Consider the following 22375-nt stretch of genomic DNA (forward strand, 5'->3'; position numbering starts at 1 on the left):
TTTCTCTCAGAAGTGGATGCCGAGTTTTGTCCAATGTTGGACTGCGTCTACAGCAATGTGCTATGGTTTTCTAGTTTTACTCTGCAAATATGATGAATAACGTCGATTTATGGTAGAACGTCAGAACAGCCTTGCCTTCCTGGCACCAGCTCGACGTGGACAGACTGTCTTACCCTTTTCATGTGTTGTGGGCTTTGATTTGCTAACATTTTATTTAGAATTTTCCATTTATGTTCCTGAAGGATGTTATTTGGTGGCTTTCTTTTCTTACGTTGTCTTTATGTGGTGTGAAGGTGGTGCGTATCTCACAGAAGAGCTCAGGGGTATTTCCTCCTGTTCAGTTTTCTGGGAGAGTTTGTGTGGAATTGGTATAATTTCTTTCTTAAATGTGTAAATCCATCTGGGCCTGCACTTTTGTTCATGGAAGTTTTTAGCTACAGATTCCGTTTCTTTAAACAAGGCTAGTCAGGTTGGCCTTTTTCTTCTTCCTCGAATGAGCTTGATCTGGTTTTCGTCTTCCAAGGAATCTGTTCATTTAATCTAAGTTGTAAAAATTACTAGAATAAAGTTATTCACTGTATCTCTTGTTACCCATTTACTATCTAGACTCTGTAGTGCTGTCACCGCTCCTGTTCCTGATTTTGGTAATTTGTGTCTTCCCGTTTCCCCTGGTCATCCTGGCTTGGGGTTTGTCAGTGTTATTGATTTTCTTGAAGAAGTTGCTTTTGGTTTCATTGATTCCTCCAGTCTTCTATTGTATGAATTTTCTGTCTGATTTGTATTATTATTATTATTATTTTTTTTGTATTTTGGTTTTATGTTGCTCTTTGTTTTGTAGTTTCTTAAGGTAGAAGCTGAGGCCATTGATTTGAGATCTTTTTTCTCTTCTAATAGAAATGTTTAGCTATGAATATCCTGTGACGTACTGTGTTAGCAGCGTCCCCAAATTTCTATGTTGTATTTTTATTTTTATTCAGTTCAAAATTTTTTCTAATTTCTCTTTTGATCTTTCTTAGACCCAATGGATTTTTTTTGGGGGGGATTTTCCAAAGATATTTCTAGTTTTTACTTCAAATTTAATTCCATTATTCCAGAAAACATACTTTTTAAATTTGAATCCTCTTCAATTTATTTCCCAGAAATAGTCTACTTTGGTGAATGACCCACATGTGCTGGAAAATACTGTGTCTCCTGCTTTTCTAGAAATCTTGTGTTCAGGAGTGTTTTGTGGACCGCAGTTAGGCCAGTTGGCTGGTGCGGTGCCCATGTGTGGGGATCTTTAGGGTTTCCTGGGACTTGCTCCTGGCGAGTGAGAGGGGAACCCGGAGTCTCCAATCTGGTTGGCGGGCACTTCTCCTCTCAGTCTGACCGGCTTTGGCTCATTGTTTTCCCAAGTTCTGCTATCAGATTTGTAAACATTTAGGATTGGTAGCTCCTCACGCTGAATTAAGTCTTTTCTCACGAAGAAATTACCCTCTTCCTCCCGATCCTCCTCTGCGCTCCGTGATCTGGTCTCCTGTTAATTAATACAGCATTCCGAGTACCCTGTGATTCTCGTCAGGAGGGAAGCTTCTCCCATCCTTTTGTCTTTAATCTCTTTCTATGTAAAATGTTGACTTTAAGTGTTGGGTTTTGCTTTTGTAAAATCTACTCTGGCACCTTGATCATTTTGTATTTGGACAAAAGCTCACCACCCTTTTCTAAATACCGTTTGTGCCCCCTCCCCGTCCCCTCGGGGACCCCAGGTGCCCCAGAGCTCAGATGCTCTTATTCTACGTTTTGGATTCTTTTTCCTTCTGTTTCCTTCTGCACAGTCTCCACTGCTGCCGTTGTCCGTGGAGCAGCAGCCATGCAGACACTCCCATCTCCACAGGTTCAGTGTGGACCTGTCCCCTTGTCGAGGTGACTGTGAGGGAGCCCCAAATTACATCAGCCCCATTCCGTCCATTTACTGCTTCCTTTTGGTTCCTTTGTGCATTGATGGAACTGTATATATTTAGAATATATTCTCTAGTCTTCTTGGGCCGTCTTGTCTGCGCACCTGGTGTGGGGGGCACGGGCCCATCAGGTGTGTGGGCGTGGAAGGTATACACAGCTGTGCTGCAAACACACCTTTCCTCAGGAGGTGCCTGCCGGCAGGTAGACAAACATGGAGCGTGTTTGCCTTGGGCTCCAGGGTGGCACATGGTTTGTTTGCCCCTTATCCACGGACAGGATGCAGAAGTCAACAGTGCTTTTGACCTTTCCCCCACTTACTGAATCCATTTTAGGTTTGCTTTTGCTCTGATGCCCTGTATACTTGGGAAGCTGGTCACGTCCGTCTGAGCTGATGGGGAGACACCTGTCTGGGGCTCAGTGTTGTGCCACACCTGTGGGGGGATGGGCCCTTCTCTGGATGTCAGGTCTCTTAGTGGGCAAGTGAGTGGCTATACGAAGCACATGTATGTTCAGCTGGTTCCAGGAGGCCACATGCCGGCTGCGGGACAAGTCTGTATCCTGGCGTGGCCTCGTGTCAGTGAGCCGTCTGCATGGGTCCTGGCCTCGCCCCTCAGCGTGACAGGTGATGGAAGCTCATCCTGGGCTCTGGTCATGAACCCGGAATACTTCAGGGGCTGTTTCTATACAGAGCCCATCACACTGCTAAAGCTTCTCAGCCTCCGTGGGGCTGTCCCTGCACACGGCAGGGGCGCGTGGGATTCAGGATGGTGCAGGTGGCCCACTGGTCACTCGTGTCACTGGGCAGTTGGGGCTGGACAAGTGCGGGAGGCACTTCCTCTCGGATCTGAGTGCCCACATCCCATGGGGCTTGTTGAGTTGCTGGTGGGCTCTCCTCAGGGACACCTGCCTGTGGGCCGGCCAGTCCATGCTGTCCCGAAACACTGACACCTGGGAGCCCTGGTGACGCCCGAGGACCAGCCCCCAGGAACAGTGGGACAGGAGTGTGAGGAGCGGGTGGGAGGCCCTGCTCGGCTGTGGGGCCGCCTCTGTATGGACAGGCAGATGGACGGACGGACAAGAGCACAAAGCATACCTCAGGGCGTGGTCGGCGTGTCGTTCAACCTGTGACTCCGGAAAGGTGACTGCTGTGACCTGTGTTAGTGAGTGCAGTGTTTTCAGTTCTCTGTACTGCTCGGATGTCTGCAGAAGGGACCCGTAGAAGCAGGTCCCGGGCCAGAGACCTGCCCGCTGAGCTCCGAGCTCACATGTGTATTAATGTCCACGCCTCCTCATGCCCCTGGCTCCGGACACTTCCTTGGGCCTGATTCAGGGGCCAGGTCTCAGCGGGCAGCTGTGAGGACGTCCCACCTTATCCTCACGTCCCCGGCAAATGGCAGCTAGTCCTGTGAGCTTTCAGCGCTGGCCACGCTCGGGCCTAACCCTGCTTGGTGGTGAGCTGTGGTCAGCGGCGACTCATGCTGGACCCTGCTCTTTTGGCAAACTAGCTCGTATGTGCTGTGGGGTACGGCACACGCCCGGGAGAGAGGCGGGGCAAGCAGGCCTCAGCCTGGGCACGTACAGTTTGGGGACGGGGGACACTGGGGCTGATAATTTTGGGACGGCAGGATTGGGCTGAGCAAGATGATTGGTGGAGTATGGTGAGCACATAAACCAGATCTGGGGACAGTCTGGGGGACATGGCAGCAGCTGTGCAGTCCACCCCCAGCTGAAAATCTGACCCAGGACCACGAGTTCATGGATGGAGTCGAATGTCAGGCAGCAGAGAGGGACACCCTGATTTTCTGGGTGTGTGCGTGTTTCCGTGTGTACATGTGTGTGCACGCGTGCATGCCTGCGTGTGTACGTGTGTGTGTTTGCACAATGTGGGGTGCCGCTGACAAGAGGCTGGGAGGGAACACCCCCAATCGGCACGGTTGTTGCTGAGGCATCAGGCATGATTTCTAATTTCCTGAACTCCCCAATGAACCTGGGTCTCTTTAACCTTCGTTAGCAGGAAATAGAGATTGTGTGCTGAGAGATGAGTAGGTATTTGGAGGACCAAGGTGCCTCATTTGCATGGAGGCCATCAGTAGAGACATAGAGATGGGGGAGAGTGTTTCCTCAGCAGCGGGGCCTGAAGGGCATCCCTTCCAGCCCCACACCCCCTGCCCCCAGGTCCTGGAGCCGCTGCCATCCCAGAATCCCATCCATGCGTCAGCCCCTGGCCTTGCTGGACCCCACCGTTTCAGAGGTGGCCTCAGGGGCTGGATTGCCTTCAGGTTCTGGAATCGCAGTTGTTCTCCCTTCCTCATGGGCCTGGGGTGGTGGCGGGCTGCAGGTCAGGGGCTGGAGCGGGAAGGTCTCTGCCTGCCTGCTCCCGGGCTGCCTGCTTAGGCCGGGCCAGGGGTCCAGAGTTGTCTGGAGGCTGCAGACCACACCGGGAGGCAGAGCATGAGACCCTCCCGCTGCTGCTCGAGGGGCTTCTGTCGTCATGTCTTGCCACTCGTAGCCCTTCCAAGCCAGTGCTCCAGCCACCTCCCCTGGTCTGTTTCCTTTGCTTTGGCTGGAAACAGCTGTTCAGGCATCACAAACGCTCCCTGGAGGGAGCTCCAGGTGCTGACTTCAATATTTACAGGAAGAGTTTAAACTCTAAAACACCGACCAGTGAAAAATGGCCTTTTTGGTCTCTCGGGCTTGCTAACAGAAGCCAGGACACTTGAGATGAATAAACCAGACGATGTGTTAGCATTTGCTTCCCCATTGTGTTCTGGGCCATGTCGGCTGCCTTGCGGTAGAACCTGGCCAGGAGGGACACAGCTCTGCATCTTGGGGAACCCCTTACACTAACGGGCTGTACCCACACTCCAGTCGTGTTGACCGTCCCGCTGAGGACGGCCGCTCCTTCCGACACCCCACCAGGAACATGGTCTCTACCCATGTTGCCTGTCGCACCACCGATCGTGGGCTTGCCTGTTGCCTCTAGATGTCCCTACTCGGAGTTCGGCCTCCCTGGGGAGTCACGGCACACGTCTTCCGCTGGCCCCCCAGACTCTGCTTACACCTCCTTCTAGCAGCGGCTCCTTCCCGTGGGGCTTGCCATTGCAGAGCCCACTGTGCCAACCCCCCAGCGGCTTCCCTTCTCTGTGGGGCCCACCCTGCGTCTTCGAGGCACAGGTGAGGCTGTTTGTGGCAGCCCCTAATTCTCCTTTGAATCTGACAGCACTGCCCCCCAAATCTGCCTGTCGGGTCTGAGACCATTCACTCACTGACACAAACCTACCCTTTCATCAGCCTCATGCTAAATACCTGTCGTCCCAGGGACAGGGTGTTGGGGACACGCACAGATGAAGGGAGGCCTCAGAGTCACGGGGCCTAGACACAGCTGGGAACTCCACAGAGCCAGCTGGGAGCACACGGACACCCATGGTCACCCACACACACTTCCACAGAGATGCCACCAGGCGGGGCAGGTCACCCGAGACCTCCAGAATTAGGTGACCCATCTGAAGTTGTAAGACTAGTGCCCGTGTGCCAGTATGCGCTGTTACTTCCATGCACCCTTGGGAGGGAGGGGTCTCGAACCCCAGACCGACGGCATTGAGGATGCTGCAGGAGTCAGCTCGTTTGTGTGGGCTTGGGGCTCAGAGTTAAGCGGAAGCTGTGGGTGTGTTCTCAGGGTGGGTCTGGAGCTTTGGGCTCTGCAGACCTCAGGCTTGGAGAGGCCGATCTCACGTGCACAGCATCGGACAGACGAGGCCACTCCTCGGAGAGAGCCACTCACACGTCCTGTGTGCCTGGACTCGGGGCTAAAAGCCACAGGGACACGCAGATGTGTGTGACCTGCCCTCCTGGGTGGGTGGGGTAATCCGGCATGTTCCAAGGGCCTGTCACATGCGCTCAGGAGGAGCCTGTGCCAGCCCCTCTTGGGGGCGAGAGCCCTGCCTCGGGAGAGGAGCTGGCTCCCCAGGTGGCTCCTCGACCTGGCAGGGTCTGTGGGGTTCCTGAGCGGAAGGACCAGTGGGTGGACCCCTGCCTGGAGCAGGCCTGCGCGCAGGTGTGGGGGACCCTGATCCCAGCCATGGGGCCCATGGGGGAGTCCCCTGGGTCGGGCCACGGGCCCTGGCATGGGTGGTGCCCTGTGCTCTGTGGTGACCGCATCTGGTGGTGGGGAAGGTGCCCGGTCCGGGTTGTAACTGACGTGCTGTTTGCCTCTCGCCCGAAGGAGAACCACTGCCGCCGTATCAAGATCCTGGGGGATTGCTACTACTGTGTGTCTGGCCTCACCCAGCCCAAGACTGACCATGCCCACTGCTGCGTGGAGATGGGCCTGGACATGATCGACACCATGACGTGAGTGCCGCAGGGCCCGTCGTGTCCCTCGTGGACGCTCACCCCCTTCTGCCCCAGGAGGCCCCCACGGGCTGGTGCCGTCCTGGCCTGTCTGTCCAGGTGGGTCACCTGTGCCAGGGCAGCAGAGGACCACTCCGCAGGGTGACTGCCTGGGTGAGGAAGTGCCACCCGGTCTGTGGAGCCCCCGTGACCCCCTCTGCACTTTGTTGGGACCGCATTCTTAGTCCGTGGTAACCCAGGTGTTGCCGGGTATGCATTAGTTACCCAGAAAAGTGGCCGTCAGAGCTTCACGGGGCAAGATGGTCAAGGAGTTGCCCGGGTAAAGACGTGGCCCAAAGCCAGCTGAGTTCCACTAGGAAAGGAACCGCGTGTGCTCGTCTTCCTGGGGCAGGCGACCAGGTCTCAGGTGCTCTCTGTGGGGTGAGGGTTGGATGGAGCAGGTGAGTGTTCCTGGAGCATCATGGGCCTGGCCTGCCACTCCTTACCCAGCCTCGCCTTGTCACGTCCTTGTAATCGACAAGCGTGAAGAGGCAAGGGGCCTTCCGTCCAGCCTGGAGGATGCAGTCTGAGGCTGTTTGTGCTCACCGGCGCCCCTTCCCACATGGGCTCGGGACCTCCTGCTCTGCGTCGTCCTCTAGTCCCGTTTCTGCCTTTCGATCTGACTTTTATATCAGAAAATGCTTCTGCGCGGGGGAGGGGTGTGTGTGTGGAGGGGGCATGTCCCTGGTCCTGTCCAGGAACCTTGTGACTGAGTTTCGGGTTTGCGCCTGGCACTGAGCTGAGTGGGGCTGGGCCCACCTGCCTGCCTCTCTGCTCCATGGAGCATTTGTTCCAGCAAACAGTGTCCCCTGGCTGTGTCTCCTGGCCTTTCAGTCAACGGCCCCAGGTCCCTGGGGTCCTGCCAGGCTGAGACCCTTGACTCTGGGTCTTGCTAGCTGAGGCAGTTTGCCGCACGCCAGCTGGGTGTCTTGCTCAGCCTCTTGACGCTGCCCTCTGCTTCTGCTCCTGAGGACCTGGGATGCTGAGTCTCTATCTGGACAAATTGGAGTCCCTGCAACCAGTGCCTGGCTCTGGAAAGAAGGTGTCAGAGAGACAGCCCCGCAGATGGCCTCCTGCCCCAACGAGCCCTTCTTCCTCCTCTGCCTGTCACAGAGCCAGGTACCGCGAGCGGAAGTCCTTGTGGCTGGCTGTCAGATGGGGACAGCCCTCTGGGGAAGGCCACGGTTGGCATGCTGGAGGCTCCTTGCTGGCCACACTGGCATGTGTCCACGTCCTACACACAGACACACATGCAGGACAAACAGATACATCCATCGAAGGGCGAGGTGGCCCATACCGGCGGATGTTCAGTGTGTGGCTTCCTTCTTGGAGCGGGGCTTTCGGCTCAGAAACTTAGAAGCACAGGCCATGTGGAGAAGGGCTGGAGCATGAGGACAGTGAGCAGAACTGGCGTCTGGGCCTTTAGCCAGCGGCGTTTGTGGCAATACGTTTGCTCCTCAAGGCACGGCGGCGAGGTCTGTGTTCTCAGCAGCATTTTCCTTCTGTCTGGAGCTCGTCTCTCTTCCAGGAGGCCCTTCCCACGCCCACGAGGCTGGATTCTGGTGGCCGTTGACAGACCTCTTTGGGAAGGCCCTGAGGTGGCCCCGGGTGACAAACAAGGACAAGGGGCTGCTGTCCAGGGGTGTCCCTGGCAGGGCCACAGAGAGGTCTGCTGCAGGCTTGGGGCACTGAGGACAGACGCGATCCAAAGGCAGAGGGATGGGAGGGGCCGGTTGTGACGTTCTCACAGCGTCTCCTGCAGACTGTGGCCCCGGCTGCTGCTCCTGCCCGGTCGGGAGAAACACCGCCTCAGCTCCCTCAGGCTGCTGCTTTGCTGGCAGCACGGCCACCAGGACCGCTTGCCTGTGCAGACATGATAGCCCATTGCCGCATGTGTGAGCACAGACGGGAGCTGAAGAGGGTCACCGTGGAAACCGAAGAGGAATGCCCACCAGGGCAGCAGCGTGTAGCCACACTGGGTCCTGACCTCCCCTGAGGCTGAGGCTGGGGCTCTGCTTGTCCAGCAGGTGAGGGCTGATCTTGCTTGCTTGTGGCAGGAAGCTCACGCCTGCGGGAAGGGAGCTGGAGGTATTCACAGGCTCCACGTGCAGACAAAGCACGAGTGCTGCCCTGGGGGAGGCGGGGGCTCTCCAGGGGGCCCAGCACCCTCGGTGTCCTGTCTGCCATGCCCCCATGCCCCCCGGTGGCCTCCACTTAAGTGCCTGCAACACTCATGGACATGGCTTCCAAATGGGCAGGGACAGCCCAGTCCTGTTGCCCCGCCGCTGTCCACACTCACTCTTCTCCCACTGATGACATTAGGGGGGTGACTGACTCGTGGGTTGTCAATAACCACCAGGAACCACTGGGAAGGTGTCGTGGGACAGTCTCAGAATCTGCGGGATTTGCTTCAGGCTGCTGGGCCTGGCCCTTCCCGGGGGTCCTGGCTCTGTCATCTCTTCTGCTGGACTGGACATAGGGACAGTGTCTTTTTGCCTGTCGGCCAGAGCCTCAGGACCTGCCTTGTCTCCTGCTCTCCTTGCCAGCCCCCTGCGATGTCCTCGTGTCCTGGTCACATCCATGGTGTCTGATGAAAGATTCCCGGCCTCTTTGTGCCACCCTCACTGGAAGCCTCTCGTCTTTCATCCTTTTCAGTGAGATTTTTCATTTGAGGGCCCAGTGTGTCCACCGACTGTGTCCCATAGTCTGGGAGGGACCTGGGGTGTCCACCAGGTCTTGAGTCAGTGTGGGTCATTCTGGCCACATGGCTGTGTGGACACAGTGGTGTCCCCTGACCTGAGCTGTCCTTCTGAAGCAGAGTGACAAGGGGCCGGGATGAGGGGGTGACTGCGGGGAGAAGTCTGAGGGGGCTTCTGGGAGGTGGCGTGTGGGCTGGGCCTCGAGGCTGCTTCCCGCACTGGCTCGCACACGACTCGGCCCCTGTCGGGAGCAGGGTGACATTTTGCTCAAACTCACATCTCAGGCTCAGAGCGCCTCCTGTGTTGGGGGAGCCTCGAGGTGGCTCAGCCACGGGGTGCCTGCTGGGCGGGGGCAGGTGGCTGGGGTGGCGGTGGTGTGGCCTGTGCACCCGCCTGCGGGCTCCTGCTCTTCCTTCCCTCACGGCTGCCATCCAGCCTTGGCTCCACCTCCCGGCCCTTCTAGACGGGCACTGAGTCTCATCCCTCCCCTTCCACGGCCTCCCTCACTGTCCCTCGGCGGACATCAGACAGGCCTGTGGCTTCCTCAGCCACGTACTTTAGACTTTCTGAAAATAAAATCACTCTGCCCTTTGGGGAAAAGTGGAAAATGCAGAAAAAAGGCGTCAGTGGCCTCCCTGTGGCCACGGTGTGTTCCCCTTGCTCTGGCTGTGCGACCGCAGGTACATGCCACGTAGAGTGAGCCGCAGGGTGGGGGCACCTGCACGTTCCCTCGTGTGCCGTGGGCATCTCTGCCTGCGTCCCCCATGGCCCCAGTCGCTCTCTCCGTCTAGAAGCTTTTAAACCACCTCTGATCACCTGGTACAACAAGCATGTCCTATGCCGGACGCTGCCCTCACCTCCCAGGCTGTCTGGGCCAGGCCTCAGGGCCTCACGCTGTCCCATGTCCCTCAGCTGGGGGCTGCAGTCCGAGGTTGGCCGGTCTGTCAGCAGTGGGGAGGTGGCCGGTCTGTCAGCAGGTGGGGAGGTGGCCTGTCTGTCAGCAGGTGGGGAGGTGGCCGGTCTGTCAGCAGGTGGGGAGGTGGCCGGTCTGTCAGCGGCTGGGGAGGTGGCCGGTCTGTCAGCAGGTGGGGAGGTGGCCGGTCTGTCAGCAGGTGGGGAGGTGGCCGGTCTGTCAGCGGCTGGGAAAGTGGCTAGCGCAGGTGGGTCTGTGGTCTGGTCTCAGTGTTCACATGTTTTCTCTAGTTTTCCCCACCAGTGGACAGGCCATAATTTCGTCCCTGAAGTCTGCCCGCCCACCGTTCAGGGCAGGCGTGCAGAGCTTTGGGCCTCCCCATGGGACAGTCTGTAGCCTCCACCTCAGTTATGGATCTCAGAGTCAAACCCTGACCGTTCCTAGGGCTTCTGGGCCTCAGAGACTGTCAGATGTGCCCCATGGTTGTCACACTGGCATCGGCCAGCAGGTGGGCCCCCTGACCAGGTCACTGGGACACATGGGAGGGTCATTTCCCTTCTGGGTGGGCTGGTATGATGCTGTGTGACATGGCCAGTGGCCGGGTAGCTGGGCACCTGCCTGGCGCAGCCCCTGCCTGACTGGGGCCACAGCTCAGGGTTGGGCTGATGAGGCAGGAGATGCTGGCACTTTTGTCCCCACGGCAGGGACAGTGCGGTCCGGCCCTGTGCTCATGCCTCGAGGGGCAGACGGTGGCCCCAGCCCACACCCTGTGCCTGTGTGTACAGGTCTGTGGCCGAGGCCACCGCGGTGGCCCTGAACATGCGTGTGGGGTTGCACACCGGCCGGGTCCTGTGTGGCGTCCTGGGCCTGCGCAAGTGGCAGTACGATGTGTGGTCCAACGACGTGACGCTGGCCAACGTCATGGAGGCCGCTGGCCTGCCTGGGTAAGTCGGGGCAGGCTATGGCCCCGCTCTGGGCCCTGAGGGTGAGTGACGGGATTTGAACCTGACCCCCCAGTAGGGACCAGGGAAACCATCCCCTGGGAGCCACCAGCACCCGCAGAAAGGACAGTGAGAGGTCCTGGGCGCTGTCCGAGGTGCTGTTGTCCTCGGTTTGCTCTTTCCTTCTGTGTGGGAAGTGCTGGGGTTAGAGCCCCACTGGGAACTGTGGACAGCATGGCCTGGGGGTGATGAATGGGGGCTGGGCCAGGCCTGGGGGTCCTGGGGCTGGGTGGGGACAGGTCCATTGCCACCTGTCAGCCTTCCCTGGCACTGAGGGGACAGGTCAGTGAGGGGCAGGGTGGGGGTCTCAGCCGGAGGTTGAATCTAGGAGTCGGGCTCACAGGGCCACTGCAATGCGGCCCCCAGGAGAAGGAGAGAAGATGACACAGGGCTCAGTCCTCTGAGAAGGGCAGCAGTAGGCAGAGAGGAGAACAGGGGCGGGGGTGCCAGGTGGGGAATGTGGGAGCCACGAGAAGAGGACAGGCATTGGGTCAGGGCGCGTGTGGCCATCGGTGGCCTCCGCAGACGGTTCAGGGCCCAGGGAGGCCCGGAGTGCTGCCTTGTCCCCCACCTTCCTGCTCAGGTGCTCCAACTGCGAGGCTCGCCCTCCCCTCCCAGAGGACACACGTGCCTGAGGGTGAACGCGCCCTCCCCACGGCACTGTCCCCACCCCCTTGCCTCATGTGTGGCAGCGGGACCAGCAGCAGCCCTGACCACCGCCTTTGCTGACCCATGAGGGATGCTGGGCTCGGTCCATCTACCATGGGGGTTTCAGGACACCTCTGCTTGTTTGTCACTTCACTGCCTCTCCCCCCCGGCCCCTCTCCCCTCTCCCCCCAGCCACCCCTGCTCTCACCCTCCCTGCCTGTCCTACCCTCCAGTCTTCCCTCCGTCTTCTTTCCCCCCAGTGCTCCCTGTGGAGCTTGCGATGCCCGATGGCCTGGGGAAGCCCCTGCCACCACCCACAGGGCCTGGGGCCTTGCACACTGGCCAGACTAGCTGGGGGCCCAGGCCCGTGGCGCTCAGGGGAGGCTGTGCCCTGACTCTGAGCTGCAGGGTCACGCTCGGTCCCCATCTCTGCTTCCTTTTCTGCAGGAAGGTCCACATCACGAAGGCGACGCTGGCGTGCTTGAATGGTGACTATGAGGTGGAGCCGGGCCACGGGCAGGAGAGGAACAGTTTTCTGCGAACTCACAACATCGAGACCTTTTTCATTGTGCCCTCGCACCGGCGAAAGGTGGGCGCCAGCACCCCTGCCTCGGTGGCTGTGTGCCCTTCTCAGAACCAGCGGCTCCTGCGTCTTCTGGGATCACGCTTCTCCAGGCCTGGGGCTCTGGGGCGGAACTGCCACCCGCCCTGGCCTGGCCCTTATCTTTGTGGGGGGAGTCAAGTCTGAGCTGGAGTTCTCAGGGGCAGGGCCTTCACTGCCTTTCCTGCAAAACGGGCTTGGAAACCCCTGCAGGGGTCAGGATGGGGGTGCTGTGCACACAGGAGGGCTGTGACCATCTTATGTGGGGCACTCGGGGTCCCCCTGCCCAGGGAAAGTCATCTGGATGGGATGGATGGAGGGTGACTGAGCTGCTGCCAGGGCTGAGGTGAGGGTCAGGGCTGAGGTGAGGGGTCAGGGCCGAGGTGAGGGTCAGGGCCAAGGTGAGGGTCAGGCCCGAGGTGAGGGGTCAGGGCCGAGGTGAGGGTCAGGGCCGAGGTGAGGGGTCAGGGCCGAGGTGAGGGTCAGGGCCGAGGTGAGGGGTCAGGGCCAAGGTGAGGGTCAGGCCCGAGGTGAGGGGTCAGGGCCGAGGTGAGGGGTCAGGGCCGAGATGAGGGTCAGGGCGAGGTGAGGGGTCAGGGCCGAGGTGAGGGGTCAGGGCCGAGGTGAGGGGTCAGGGCCGAGGTGAGGGGTCAGGGCCGAGGTGAGGGGTCAGGGCCGAGGTGAGGGGTCAGAGCCGAGGTTAGGGGTCAGGGCTGAGGTGAGGGGTCAGGGCTGAGGTGGCCCAGTACTGCTTCAGGTCACAGCAGGTTGGGCAGGATGGAGAGTTTCCTGGTTGCCTGTCCTGATGTGCCTGTGGGCCAGGGCTCTTCAGGCTCTGGGATGCAGTGGTCTCCATGTGACTTGGGGTACTGGAGTGGGAGTGGCACAGGCCGGGGAGGAGAAATGGGGCTCGGGGTGGGCTTGGCATGGTGAGTTGACTCCTGAAGAAGGGAAGTGTGTGAAGGAGCATAGGTGCTAGCGTGGCCTGGAGAAGGGCCAGGTGAGAGGTCAGGAGTGGACCCCGGGAGGGCTGGCATCCCCCGAGAACCTGGGGGTGGAAGGCAGGGGCTGAGGAGGGAGACCTGCGAGCCACAGGGACCCAGGAGGTTGTGAGTGGGGAGCGAGCCTCGGTGCCCCACGTGTGTGCCGTGTCCGCACAGGTGTTCCCCGGGCTGATCCTGTCAGACATAAAGCCCGCGAAGAGGCTGAGGTTCCGGACCGTGTGCTACCTGCTGGTGCAGCTCATGCACTGCCGGAAGATGTTCAAGGCGGAGATCCCCTTCTCCAACGTCATGACCTGCGAGGACGATGACAAGGTAGGAAGCTGCAGAGCTGGGCGGCCGTCGCTTCCCGCAGAACCTGCGTCTCATCCTGTGCGTTCTGCAGCGTGGCGCTCCACATGTCTGTGGATTCGCGCTGAGATCCCGCTCATCCACGCCTGCATGGCAGCCACGTGGTCCCAGGGTCACCAGCCCACCCCTCCCTCTGTGGGAAGTATCCCTGGCTGTCCCCTTCTTGGGCTCCTGTTTGGTGTCCCAAGGCCCGGTCTTGGCTGAACCTCTCTGCTCGACTGGACACTTGCAGGGTGGCCCCGCTGTACTGTTTTCAACTTGCTTCTTGGGTTGGTGACAGTCACCTTTGGGTCTTCTGGCCTCTGCTGGGCTGTGGGGGAGGGACTGTGGGGGTCCTGAACGTCCACTCAAACCACACGTGCCTCGTGTCTGTCACCCGGGCCAGAGACTCTGGTCCCCTCCAGGGAAGGCCATCCCCTGGGGCAGGAGGGCCATGTCCCAGGAGCCTGGGGTGGGGTCTGGCCACCACCACTTTGACGACAGCTTTGCGTGTCCTCCCCATGTCCCTGACCTCGCCCGGTGGGATATGCAGTGTCCAAGACCCACATCCTGCTGCCCCCGCTGTGCACCCCCCCCCCCACCGCCTGCCCATTTTCTCTGCTTCTGGGTTCTGTGCCTTTAAAAGGGAGGGCATCACCAGCTTTACAGGCTTTTTAGGAAAGTCTGCCACTGTCACTCGAGGTGGCTCATTGCCTCAGGGATTTTGTGGTTCTTTGAGCTCATGTTTGTGGGAACTTTATGTGGAAATCCCTTAGGAACTATGTGGGTGTGAATTCTGTCAGGAGGTGGGCCTCCCCTCTTCCAGGCACTGGGGGCTGTGCACTGAAAGCCTGGCTGTGGTTTCTAGACATCCCAGGCAGTACATGTGTGTGTGTGTGCGTGTGCATGTGTGTGTAGGCTTGTCCCAGGGGCCGTCTCGATGGCAACTTCACTTCCTCAAGGTCTCCCCGGGCGGTGTTTGCTGGTGGAGCCTCCGGGCCTGGGGTTCAGCAGGCTTGGCTCTCACGGCTGCCTTGCCCGGGCCTGGGCTCTGTGGAAGCTGGCTCTCAGACACAGGCACGTGTGGCACATCAGCCACCTTCCCACCCAGGCTCCCACCTCTGGGCCCCCATCCTTCCCTGACTTCCTGGTCAGCTCAGGTGTGCAGTTTCAATCGTGTCTACGTGTGTTAACAGAACTATCTGGAGTTTGTAGCAGGAGAGTTTTCAGGCCATCTCATGGCCACACGGCCAGAACAGAAACACTGGCCTGATCATGGCCTTCTCTCTTCTCCCAGATGCCACTTGACCCCCAGCACTGGGACTCGTGAGGGGAGTGAGGTGCCCCCTCAGACACATAATTTAAGTGCATGTGCCAAACTCAATTATTATCAAGATAATTAACGATTAATGCAATACTTCTCATCAAATTTAATCTGAAAGACTCCACAGTGAGCAAACCCCTCAGAATTTTCGGTGAACACAGGACAATGCAGAGCTCCCAGCGAGAGGGATGGGAGGGGGTGTCATTCCCCTTTGATGACTGACAGGCCATCTTTGTAAGACCTGGCAGCCCAGACACGGCTTGGCCGCTGTGCTTATCTGGGACAGGGCCTGGGGCCCCTGGGTTCAAAGTGGCTTGGTGAGCCCTCTCAGCATGGGTGTCCCCATCCCTCCTGGGTGGAGCGGCCCCTACTCGGACCTCAGGGCACCAGCAGTGTGTCCCACCCCACCCAGTGTCTCCTGAGGTTCAGGAGAAATGAGACGCCTGGGCTCTCTGGCAACCTTCTCCAGCTGTCTGACCCTGGTGCCCTGGGAGCGTGCAGGCGCCCTGCCAGCTCTGTCCCTCCCTGTCCTGTGTCACCTCTGTGCAGGCCCTTCCCTCTGTCCTCTCACACCAGCAGTAAATGGAGCTGTCAGGATTCCTCTCATCTGTCTCCCATGTGCTCAGGGTCCCTGAGTCCCCGAATGCCACTCCCACACCCCTGACATCTCTGGGTGCTGAGTATGTTGTTGGGTAGATGCCCATCTTCTGTTTCCTTCTCCTTCCGTTGAATTGTTTTTGCACTTTGTTAAAAAAAAAAATCCATTGACTGTACTTGTGTGAGGCTCTTTTGGGCGCTCCAGTCTGTTCCACAGATGTGTATGTCTGTCCCTCTGCTGACAGTACATTGTCATGATTGATTCGTTATATGATAAGTCTTAAAACTGGGTAGAGTGACTTTTCTCACTTTGTTATTTTTAAGAAAAATGAGCTATTCTAGTCCCCTTTCTTCTCCATTTAATATTAAGAATAAGCTTGTCTGTCTACAAAAAAAAGAAATTCCTGCTGAGACTTGACAGGAATTATGTTAAACCTGTGTATATCAATACAGGAGAATTACGGTGTTGCATCTTCTAATCCATGAGCATGGTATGTCTCTCCACATACTGAGATCTTTGATTTCGTTCATCAGCTTTGTATAGTTTTCAGCATATAAATTCTGTACATGTTTCGTTTGATTTACAGCTAGTGTTTCATTTTCTCAGTGATTGTAAGTGGTCCTATATTTTAATTTTGGTCTTCACGTGCTCAGTGCTAATATCAAGAAATACCACTGTTGTTCTTTTTATGCTTATCCTGTATTCTGTGGCCTTGTGGAATTCATTTCTTCTAAGAGTTTTTTGTTTGTGTTTGCTTTGGTATGTTTTGTGGGATTTTCTATGTAGAACATCGTATCATCTGCAAATAGGGACAGTCGCATTTCTTTCTTTCTGATCTGTTTGTCTTTTCTTTTTCTCACCTTATTGCATTGGCTGGGGGTTCTTGCACCATGTGAATTTGAGACTGAGAGAAGACATCCCTGCCTTACTCCAGGTCACAGAGGGGAAGCATTGACTCTTGGACCACTGAGTATGACATTAGCTGTTGGTAGTCTATAGATGTTCTTTTCCCAGTTGGGGGAGTTCCCCTCTGCTCCTGGCTTTCTCATAATTTCTATCACGAATGGGTATTGAATACTGTTAAAAGCTTTTTCTGTATCAATTGACACAACCGTGGGAGTTTTCTTCTTTAACCTCTCAATATGGTGGACTGCAGTGATGTTGAAATATTTAAACAGCCTTGCACCTCTAGACATGGTCATGGTGTATAATTATACGTTACTGAATTCTATATACCAATATTTTGTTACAGGTTTTTGTGTCTTCATTCATGAGTGATATAGCCTATAGCTGCCCATTTTTGTACTTTCTTTGGTTAATATTGATTTTGTAAAGTGAATTGGGAAGTATTGCCTCCTCTTCCATTTTCTGGAAGAGATTGTGTAGAATTGTTGTTAATTCTTAATTTGGTAAATTTCTCAGATGAAGCTATCTGGGCCTAGAGATTAGTTTTTTAAAATTGTGAATTCAATTTCTTTAGTAATTACAGGGCTATTCAAATTACCGTTCCTGTTGGGTGACTTGTGGTAGTTTGTGTGTTTGAGGAGTCACTCACGGATCTCAGTGGTCACAGTCACGCATGTGGTGCTGTTCGTACTGTCTCCTTATTATCCTCTTGATGTCTGGAGTAAAGTTACATTTCATTCCTGAATTTGTTAGTGTCTTTTTCTTTGTCACACTTGCTGGAGATCTGTTGATTTCATTGACGTTTTCAAAGAACCAGCTTTTTGTTTAATTGCTCTGTGCTGGGCACAGAGTGCACTGTCCCCACTGCACTCGTGGGGGGTCCTGTACCCCTCCACACGGGTCCGCTGTGTGGAGGTTGCAGACCAGGAGCTCCATCACTGATGATGAGCTAACCCACCTGGGTTCGCATGGCCAGCAGGTGGTGGAGCCCAGCCCCGCCCGGGCGGCAGTGCGTCCGGGTGCAAGCCGGGGGAGTAAGTGGTGATGTGACGACATTCCTTTTGTTCCTCGATGGCCGCAGCGCAGGGCGTTGAGAACAGCTTCGGAAAAACTCAGAAACCGCTCGTCTTTCTCCACAAATGTCGTCTACGCCACCCCAGGCACCCGCGTCAACAGGTACATCGGCCGCCTCCTAGAAGCCCGCCAGACTGACCTGGAGATGGCGGACTTGAATTTCTTCACCCTGAAGTACAAGCAGGCTGAGCGGGAGCGAAAGGTAGGTGCCTGTGGCCAGGAGTGGCCAGGAGTCCTCCATGCGGCGTCCTTCTCCTGGTCTGGCGGGCGCGGTGCCGTCCCTGTCGGTGCTGCAGGGGCTCTGGGCACTGGCGGTGCCCTCGGGAAGACAGGCGTGGCCCTGTGGACGGCAGCACCGCCTGCGCGTTTCTGTGTCTGCAGTACCACCAGCTCCAGGACGAGTACTTCACCAGTGCCGTCGTGCTCGCCCTCCTCCTCGCCGCCTTATTTGGCCTCATCTACCTGCTGATAATCCCGCAGTGAGTGTGGCTCCCCACCGGTCGGTCGGTCGGTCGGTCGGTCGGTCGGTCAGTTCGTGGTCGGTCGGGGGAGGGCCACCGAGTTCTGTCTGTGCACATCATGGCCCAGTGTTTGGGGACCGCATGAAACCACAGCAGCTCTGCACTGACTCCATAAGTGGTTTTTCCAGCCTTGGTGGCAGTGTGTGTGGCTGCTCTCGCTGAGGTTTTGATTTCCAGTTTTGCAACTCTGAGACACTGTGTTTTCAGTGTGTCTGTCACACAATGCACCATTGCCTTCCTGACAGCTTCTGAGGCAGAAAATCAAAACAGGGCACCAAATGGCACATTGGTTTCTAGGTGTGTTGTTTTCAGAAGCATAAAAAGGAGGAAAAGTGGCCTCTGAAAAGGAAGAAAAATACAGTGATTTTATTAATGTTTAATCATCATGAGTCAAAGTGAGTTTCCAGAAGGTGCATGGATGCCAAGCCCCGCCCACAATGTGAACACACTGTGCCACCTGGATGTTTCCACCTGGGGCTCAAACTTTTCCTGGAAAACACAGCTCAGGTTCCCAGCTGGAGCCCAGCAGGACTCAGGTCCTAGAGGGAGACACTGGGGAGTCTGCGCAAGTCCCCAGACACTGCTGCTTCTTCCTGGGGCCCAGGGGACCAGGTGGGGCGGGCGGGGGCAGAGCCTCAGGCTCATCTCTCAGCCCGGCTCACGGTGACCACGTGTCTTCTGTTCTAGGACTGTGGCCGTCCTGCTCCTGCTGGTGTTCTGTATCTGCTTCCTGGTGGCCTGTGTCCTGTATCTGCAAATTGCCCGCGTCCAGGTACGTGCGTGCATGTGTCCTGTACCTGACATCACCTGGACAGGTCCATTTGTGGCCTCCGCCTGCCCTCTTGGCAGGACAGGTGGGGCTGTGGAGGCATTTCTCCCCTCGCCTGTCCCCGATAGGTAGGTAGCAGGAGCTCATTAAGCCCCATAGTGTGCCACGCATTGTTCAGAGGTTGTGGCATGATGGGGGGGTGACAGATAGTGACTGAGTGAACACGAGATGGGGACAGGGGAGCGCTGGTTTGTCATGTGTTCATATGGTAGACCAGGGGTTCATTTATTCAGCAGAGATGGCATCAGTATTTTTCAACCTTCAAATTGCCACTCCCTGGGGGCTGTGAAATCATTTTTTTGTGAGGTGTGGACAAAAGGAGTGGAGTAGAAATGAATGGAAACCATCATCCTGCTTCTGATGTAGTCAGGGCTTCCCAGAATCTTGCTTTAGCCGTGTGTGTCTGTGGCCGTGATGGAGACATGCTTCTTAATTGAGTGCCTGCCTGGTCAGAGACTCCAGAGGCCCTGCCTTTGCTCCTTGGGCCGGAACGCATCACACAGTGGAGACGAGAGCCGGAGCTTGGGTTGCGTACTTGTCCCATTGCCCAAGTCGTTTAAACGCTGAAGTCAGGTCACCTGGCAGCTTCCGCCACATTACGACTGACCATCCACAGTGTGATCTTTAATTTCACTTTTATTTCTAGTTTCAAGAGTGTGAGTCTAAAAAGATCTCTGAGTTTTATCCACGAAATTGTTGAATGTTGCAAAATGTATTTAGAGCAAATAAATTTAAAATAAAGTATCTAATAACAAAAATTATACAAAACCTGTTTGAAGAAAAGGATAAAACTTAAACCATGTAAGACACCAATAAATGGGAATTCTTACCATTTATAAGATAGAAGGATTCAATATTATGAAAATACCAAGTTAATATATTTAGTTAATTTTAGTGCCAAAGTCACAATGCAGGAGGTGGGAAGTGTTGCTCTTTTTAGTTTAAAGGTGTCAGTGTCTCCCTTTTTTGGCAAGTTTTCCACCTGGGAGATCCTCTGTAAGAAAATGGCCAAGAGCTTGCTGCGGGAATGTATAGTGAGTGAGACTGCGGCAGCACCGAGCCACGCGGCACATCCGTTGTGAACTGTTTACTTTGGACATTAATCCCTTTGTATTAAGAGGCTATTTAAACAATAATACTTTATTGTTCAGTGTTTCCCAGGGTGCCTGACAATCCAGATTCGCACGGTCTTGTGTATTTTCATAGCGGTCTTGATCTACTCTGTGGCCCAAGGATGTGTGGTGAGCATCTCTGACTCACAGCAGGGCTGGGTGTGGCGAGCAGAGAGGTGTGTGGATGAAGGCACGCCTGTGGGAGCCACGTGGGGGCCGGCCTGGGGGTGGGAGAGAGCACGGGGGGATCAGACAGGCCTGGGGGTGCCCAGAAGTTGGGGGACTTCATCCAGGGGAAGCAGTGCAGTTTTATACGGTAAAGGGAGACCTGCTCCTTCATAATGTAGAGGACAGAAGTACCAGGGGCGGGAGGGCCAGGACGGAGCTGGGGCGGGAGGACCGGGACGGAGCTGGGGCGGGAGGACCAGGACGGAGCTGGGACGGGAGGACCGGGACGGAGGTGGGACGAGAGGACCGGGACGGAGCTGGGGCGGGAGGACCGGGACGGAGCTGGGGCGGGAGGACCGGGACGGAGCTGGGGCGGGAGGACCGGGACGGAGGTGGGACGGGAGGACCGGGACGGAGCTGGGACGGGAGGACCGGGACGGAGCTGGGCGGGAGGACCAGGACGGAGCTGGGACGGGAGGACCGGGACGGAGCTGGGACGGGAGGACCAGGACGGAGCTGGGCGGGAGGACCAGGACGGAGCTGGGGCGGGAGGACCGGGACGGAGCTGGGACGGGAGGACCAGGACGGAGGTGGGACAGGAGGACCGGGACGGAGCTGGGGCGGGAGGACCGGGACGGAGCTGGGGCGGGAGGACCGGGACGGAGGTGGGACGAGAGGACCGGGACGGAGGTGGGACGGGAGGACCGAGACGGGGCTGGGGCGGGAGGACCGGGACGGAGGTGGGACGGGAGGACCAGGACGGAGGTGGGACAGGAGGACCGGGACGGAGCTGGGGCGGGAGGACCGAGACGGAGGTGGGACGGGAGGACCGGGACGGAGGTGGGACGGGTGGACCGGGACGGAGCTGGGACAGGAGGACCGGGACGGAGCTGGGGCGGGAGGACCGGGACGGAGGTGGGATGGGAGGACCGGGACGGAGCTGGGACGGGAGGACCGGGACGGAGCTGGGCGGGAGGACCAGGACGGAGGTGGGACGGGAGGACCGGGACGGAGGTGGGACGGGAGGACCGGGACGGAGCTGGGACAGGAGGACCGGGACGGAGCTGGGGCGGGAGGACCGGGACGGAGGTGGGACGGGAGGACCGGGACGGAGCTGGGACGGGAGGACCGGGACGGAGCTGGGCGGGAGGACCGGGACGGAGCTGGGGCGGGAGGACCGGGACGGAGCTGGGACGGGAGGACCAGGACGGAGCTGGGCGGGAGGACCAGGACGGAGGTGGGACGGGAGGACCGGGACGGAGCTGGGACGGGAGGACCGGGACGGAGCTGGGGCGGGAGGACCGGGACGGAGCTGGGGCGGGAGGACGGGGACGGAGCTGGGGCGGGAGGACGGGGACGGAGCTGGGGCGGGAGGACGGGGACGGAGCTGGGGCGGGAGGACGGGGACGGAGCTGGGGCGGGAGGACGGGGACGGAGCTGGGACGGGAGGACCAGGATGGAGCTGGGGCGGGAGGACCAGGATGGAGCTGGGGGTTGGCAGCATTTTACTGGTCTTTGCTCACTGGTCCAGGTGCTGGGATCCTGCTCCTCCCTTTGGTTGTGACAGGCCTTAAAGGACTGTGAACAGGCAGGATGGTTGAGTCCCAGTGGTGGCGCCTGGGGGAGGGGGTGGGCTGCAGAGGCTTGGGGCAGAGGGACAGCGTCTTGTCCTCTGTTCCTCTTCAGGTGGGCTGCCTGCCCTGGGCCTGGAGCTCCGGTCCCAATGGATCCCTGGTGGTCCTGTCTTCTGGAGCCCAGGACCCAGTGCTGCCGGCCCCCCCCTGCGAGTCTGCACCCCACGCCCTGCTCTGCTGCCTTGTGGGCACCCTCCCGCTCTCCATCTTCCTGCGGGTGTCCTCCTTGCCCAAAATGATTCTGCTGTCCGTGCTCACGGCGTCCTACATCCTGGTCCTGGAGCTCAGCGGGTACGCCAAGGCTGTGGGGTAGGTGTGCCTCTCCCCCAGAATAGAGCAGAGCAGGTGTCGTCATATTTGTGCGAATTGCTACATGTTCTGGGAGCTGGTTGGGAAGCTCGTTGGTTGGTAGCCTCGGGTTCGGCCAGATGTAGCTCAGCCTGCGTCTGTCCCCAGTCTGGCTGCAGGTGTCGTGTCTCAGGGGCGCTCATCAGATGGGCTTGTGTTTGATGACAGAATCTTGGCACTGACTGGTTTCCTTCCTCGGCTTCCCCAAGGGGCGGCTCCGTCTCCGGGCGCAGCTTCGAGCCGATCGTGGCCATCCTGCTGTTCGCATGCACGCTGGCCCTGCACGCCCGGCAGGTGGACATCAGACTGCGGCTGGACTACCTCTGGGCTGCGCAGGCAAG

At 57.6% G+C, this 22375-nt stretch overlaps 1 protein-coding gene across 3 annotated transcripts in view; it reads left to right on the plus strand.

Moving 5' to 3' along the window:
- The window catches only part of ADCY1 (adenylate cyclase 1), a 54920-nt gene that overhangs the window by 13791 nt on the left and 18754 nt on the right, over positions 1 to 22375 (plus strand). For 2 of the 3 annotated variants that reach the window (XR_016021003.1, XM_088797629.1), the window contains exons 5-14: positions 6161 to 6288; positions 10725 to 10883; positions 12036 to 12177; positions 13350 to 13505; positions 17430 to 17624; positions 17804 to 17901; positions 18631 to 18715; positions 19924 to 20013; positions 21739 to 21995; positions 22244 to 22370. Coding sequence is in view for 2 of the 3 variants with exons in the window: in XM_088797629.1 (XP_088653755.1) it covers positions 6161 to 6288; positions 10725 to 10883; positions 12036 to 12177; positions 13350 to 13505; positions 17430 to 17624; positions 17804 to 17901; positions 18631 to 18715; positions 19924 to 20013; positions 21739 to 21995; positions 22244 to 22370 (1437 nt within the window). In the remaining variant the exon portion in view is untranslated. The remainder of the gene's footprint in view (positions 1 to 6160; positions 6289 to 10724; positions 10884 to 12035; positions 12178 to 13349; positions 13506 to 17429; positions 17625 to 17803; positions 17902 to 18630; positions 18716 to 19923; positions 20014 to 21738; positions 21996 to 22243; positions 22371 to 22375) is intronic. The other variant, XM_088797630.1, reaches the window with a different exon arrangement.

This window comes from Rhinolophus sinicus, chromosome 4 (genome assembly GCF_057876585.1).
Source record: "Rhinolophus sinicus isolate RSI-liver-muscle chromosome 4, RSI-T2T, whole genome shotgun sequence".
Taxonomy (NCBI): Eukaryota; Metazoa; Chordata; class Mammalia; order Chiroptera; family Rhinolophidae; genus Rhinolophus; species Rhinolophus sinicus.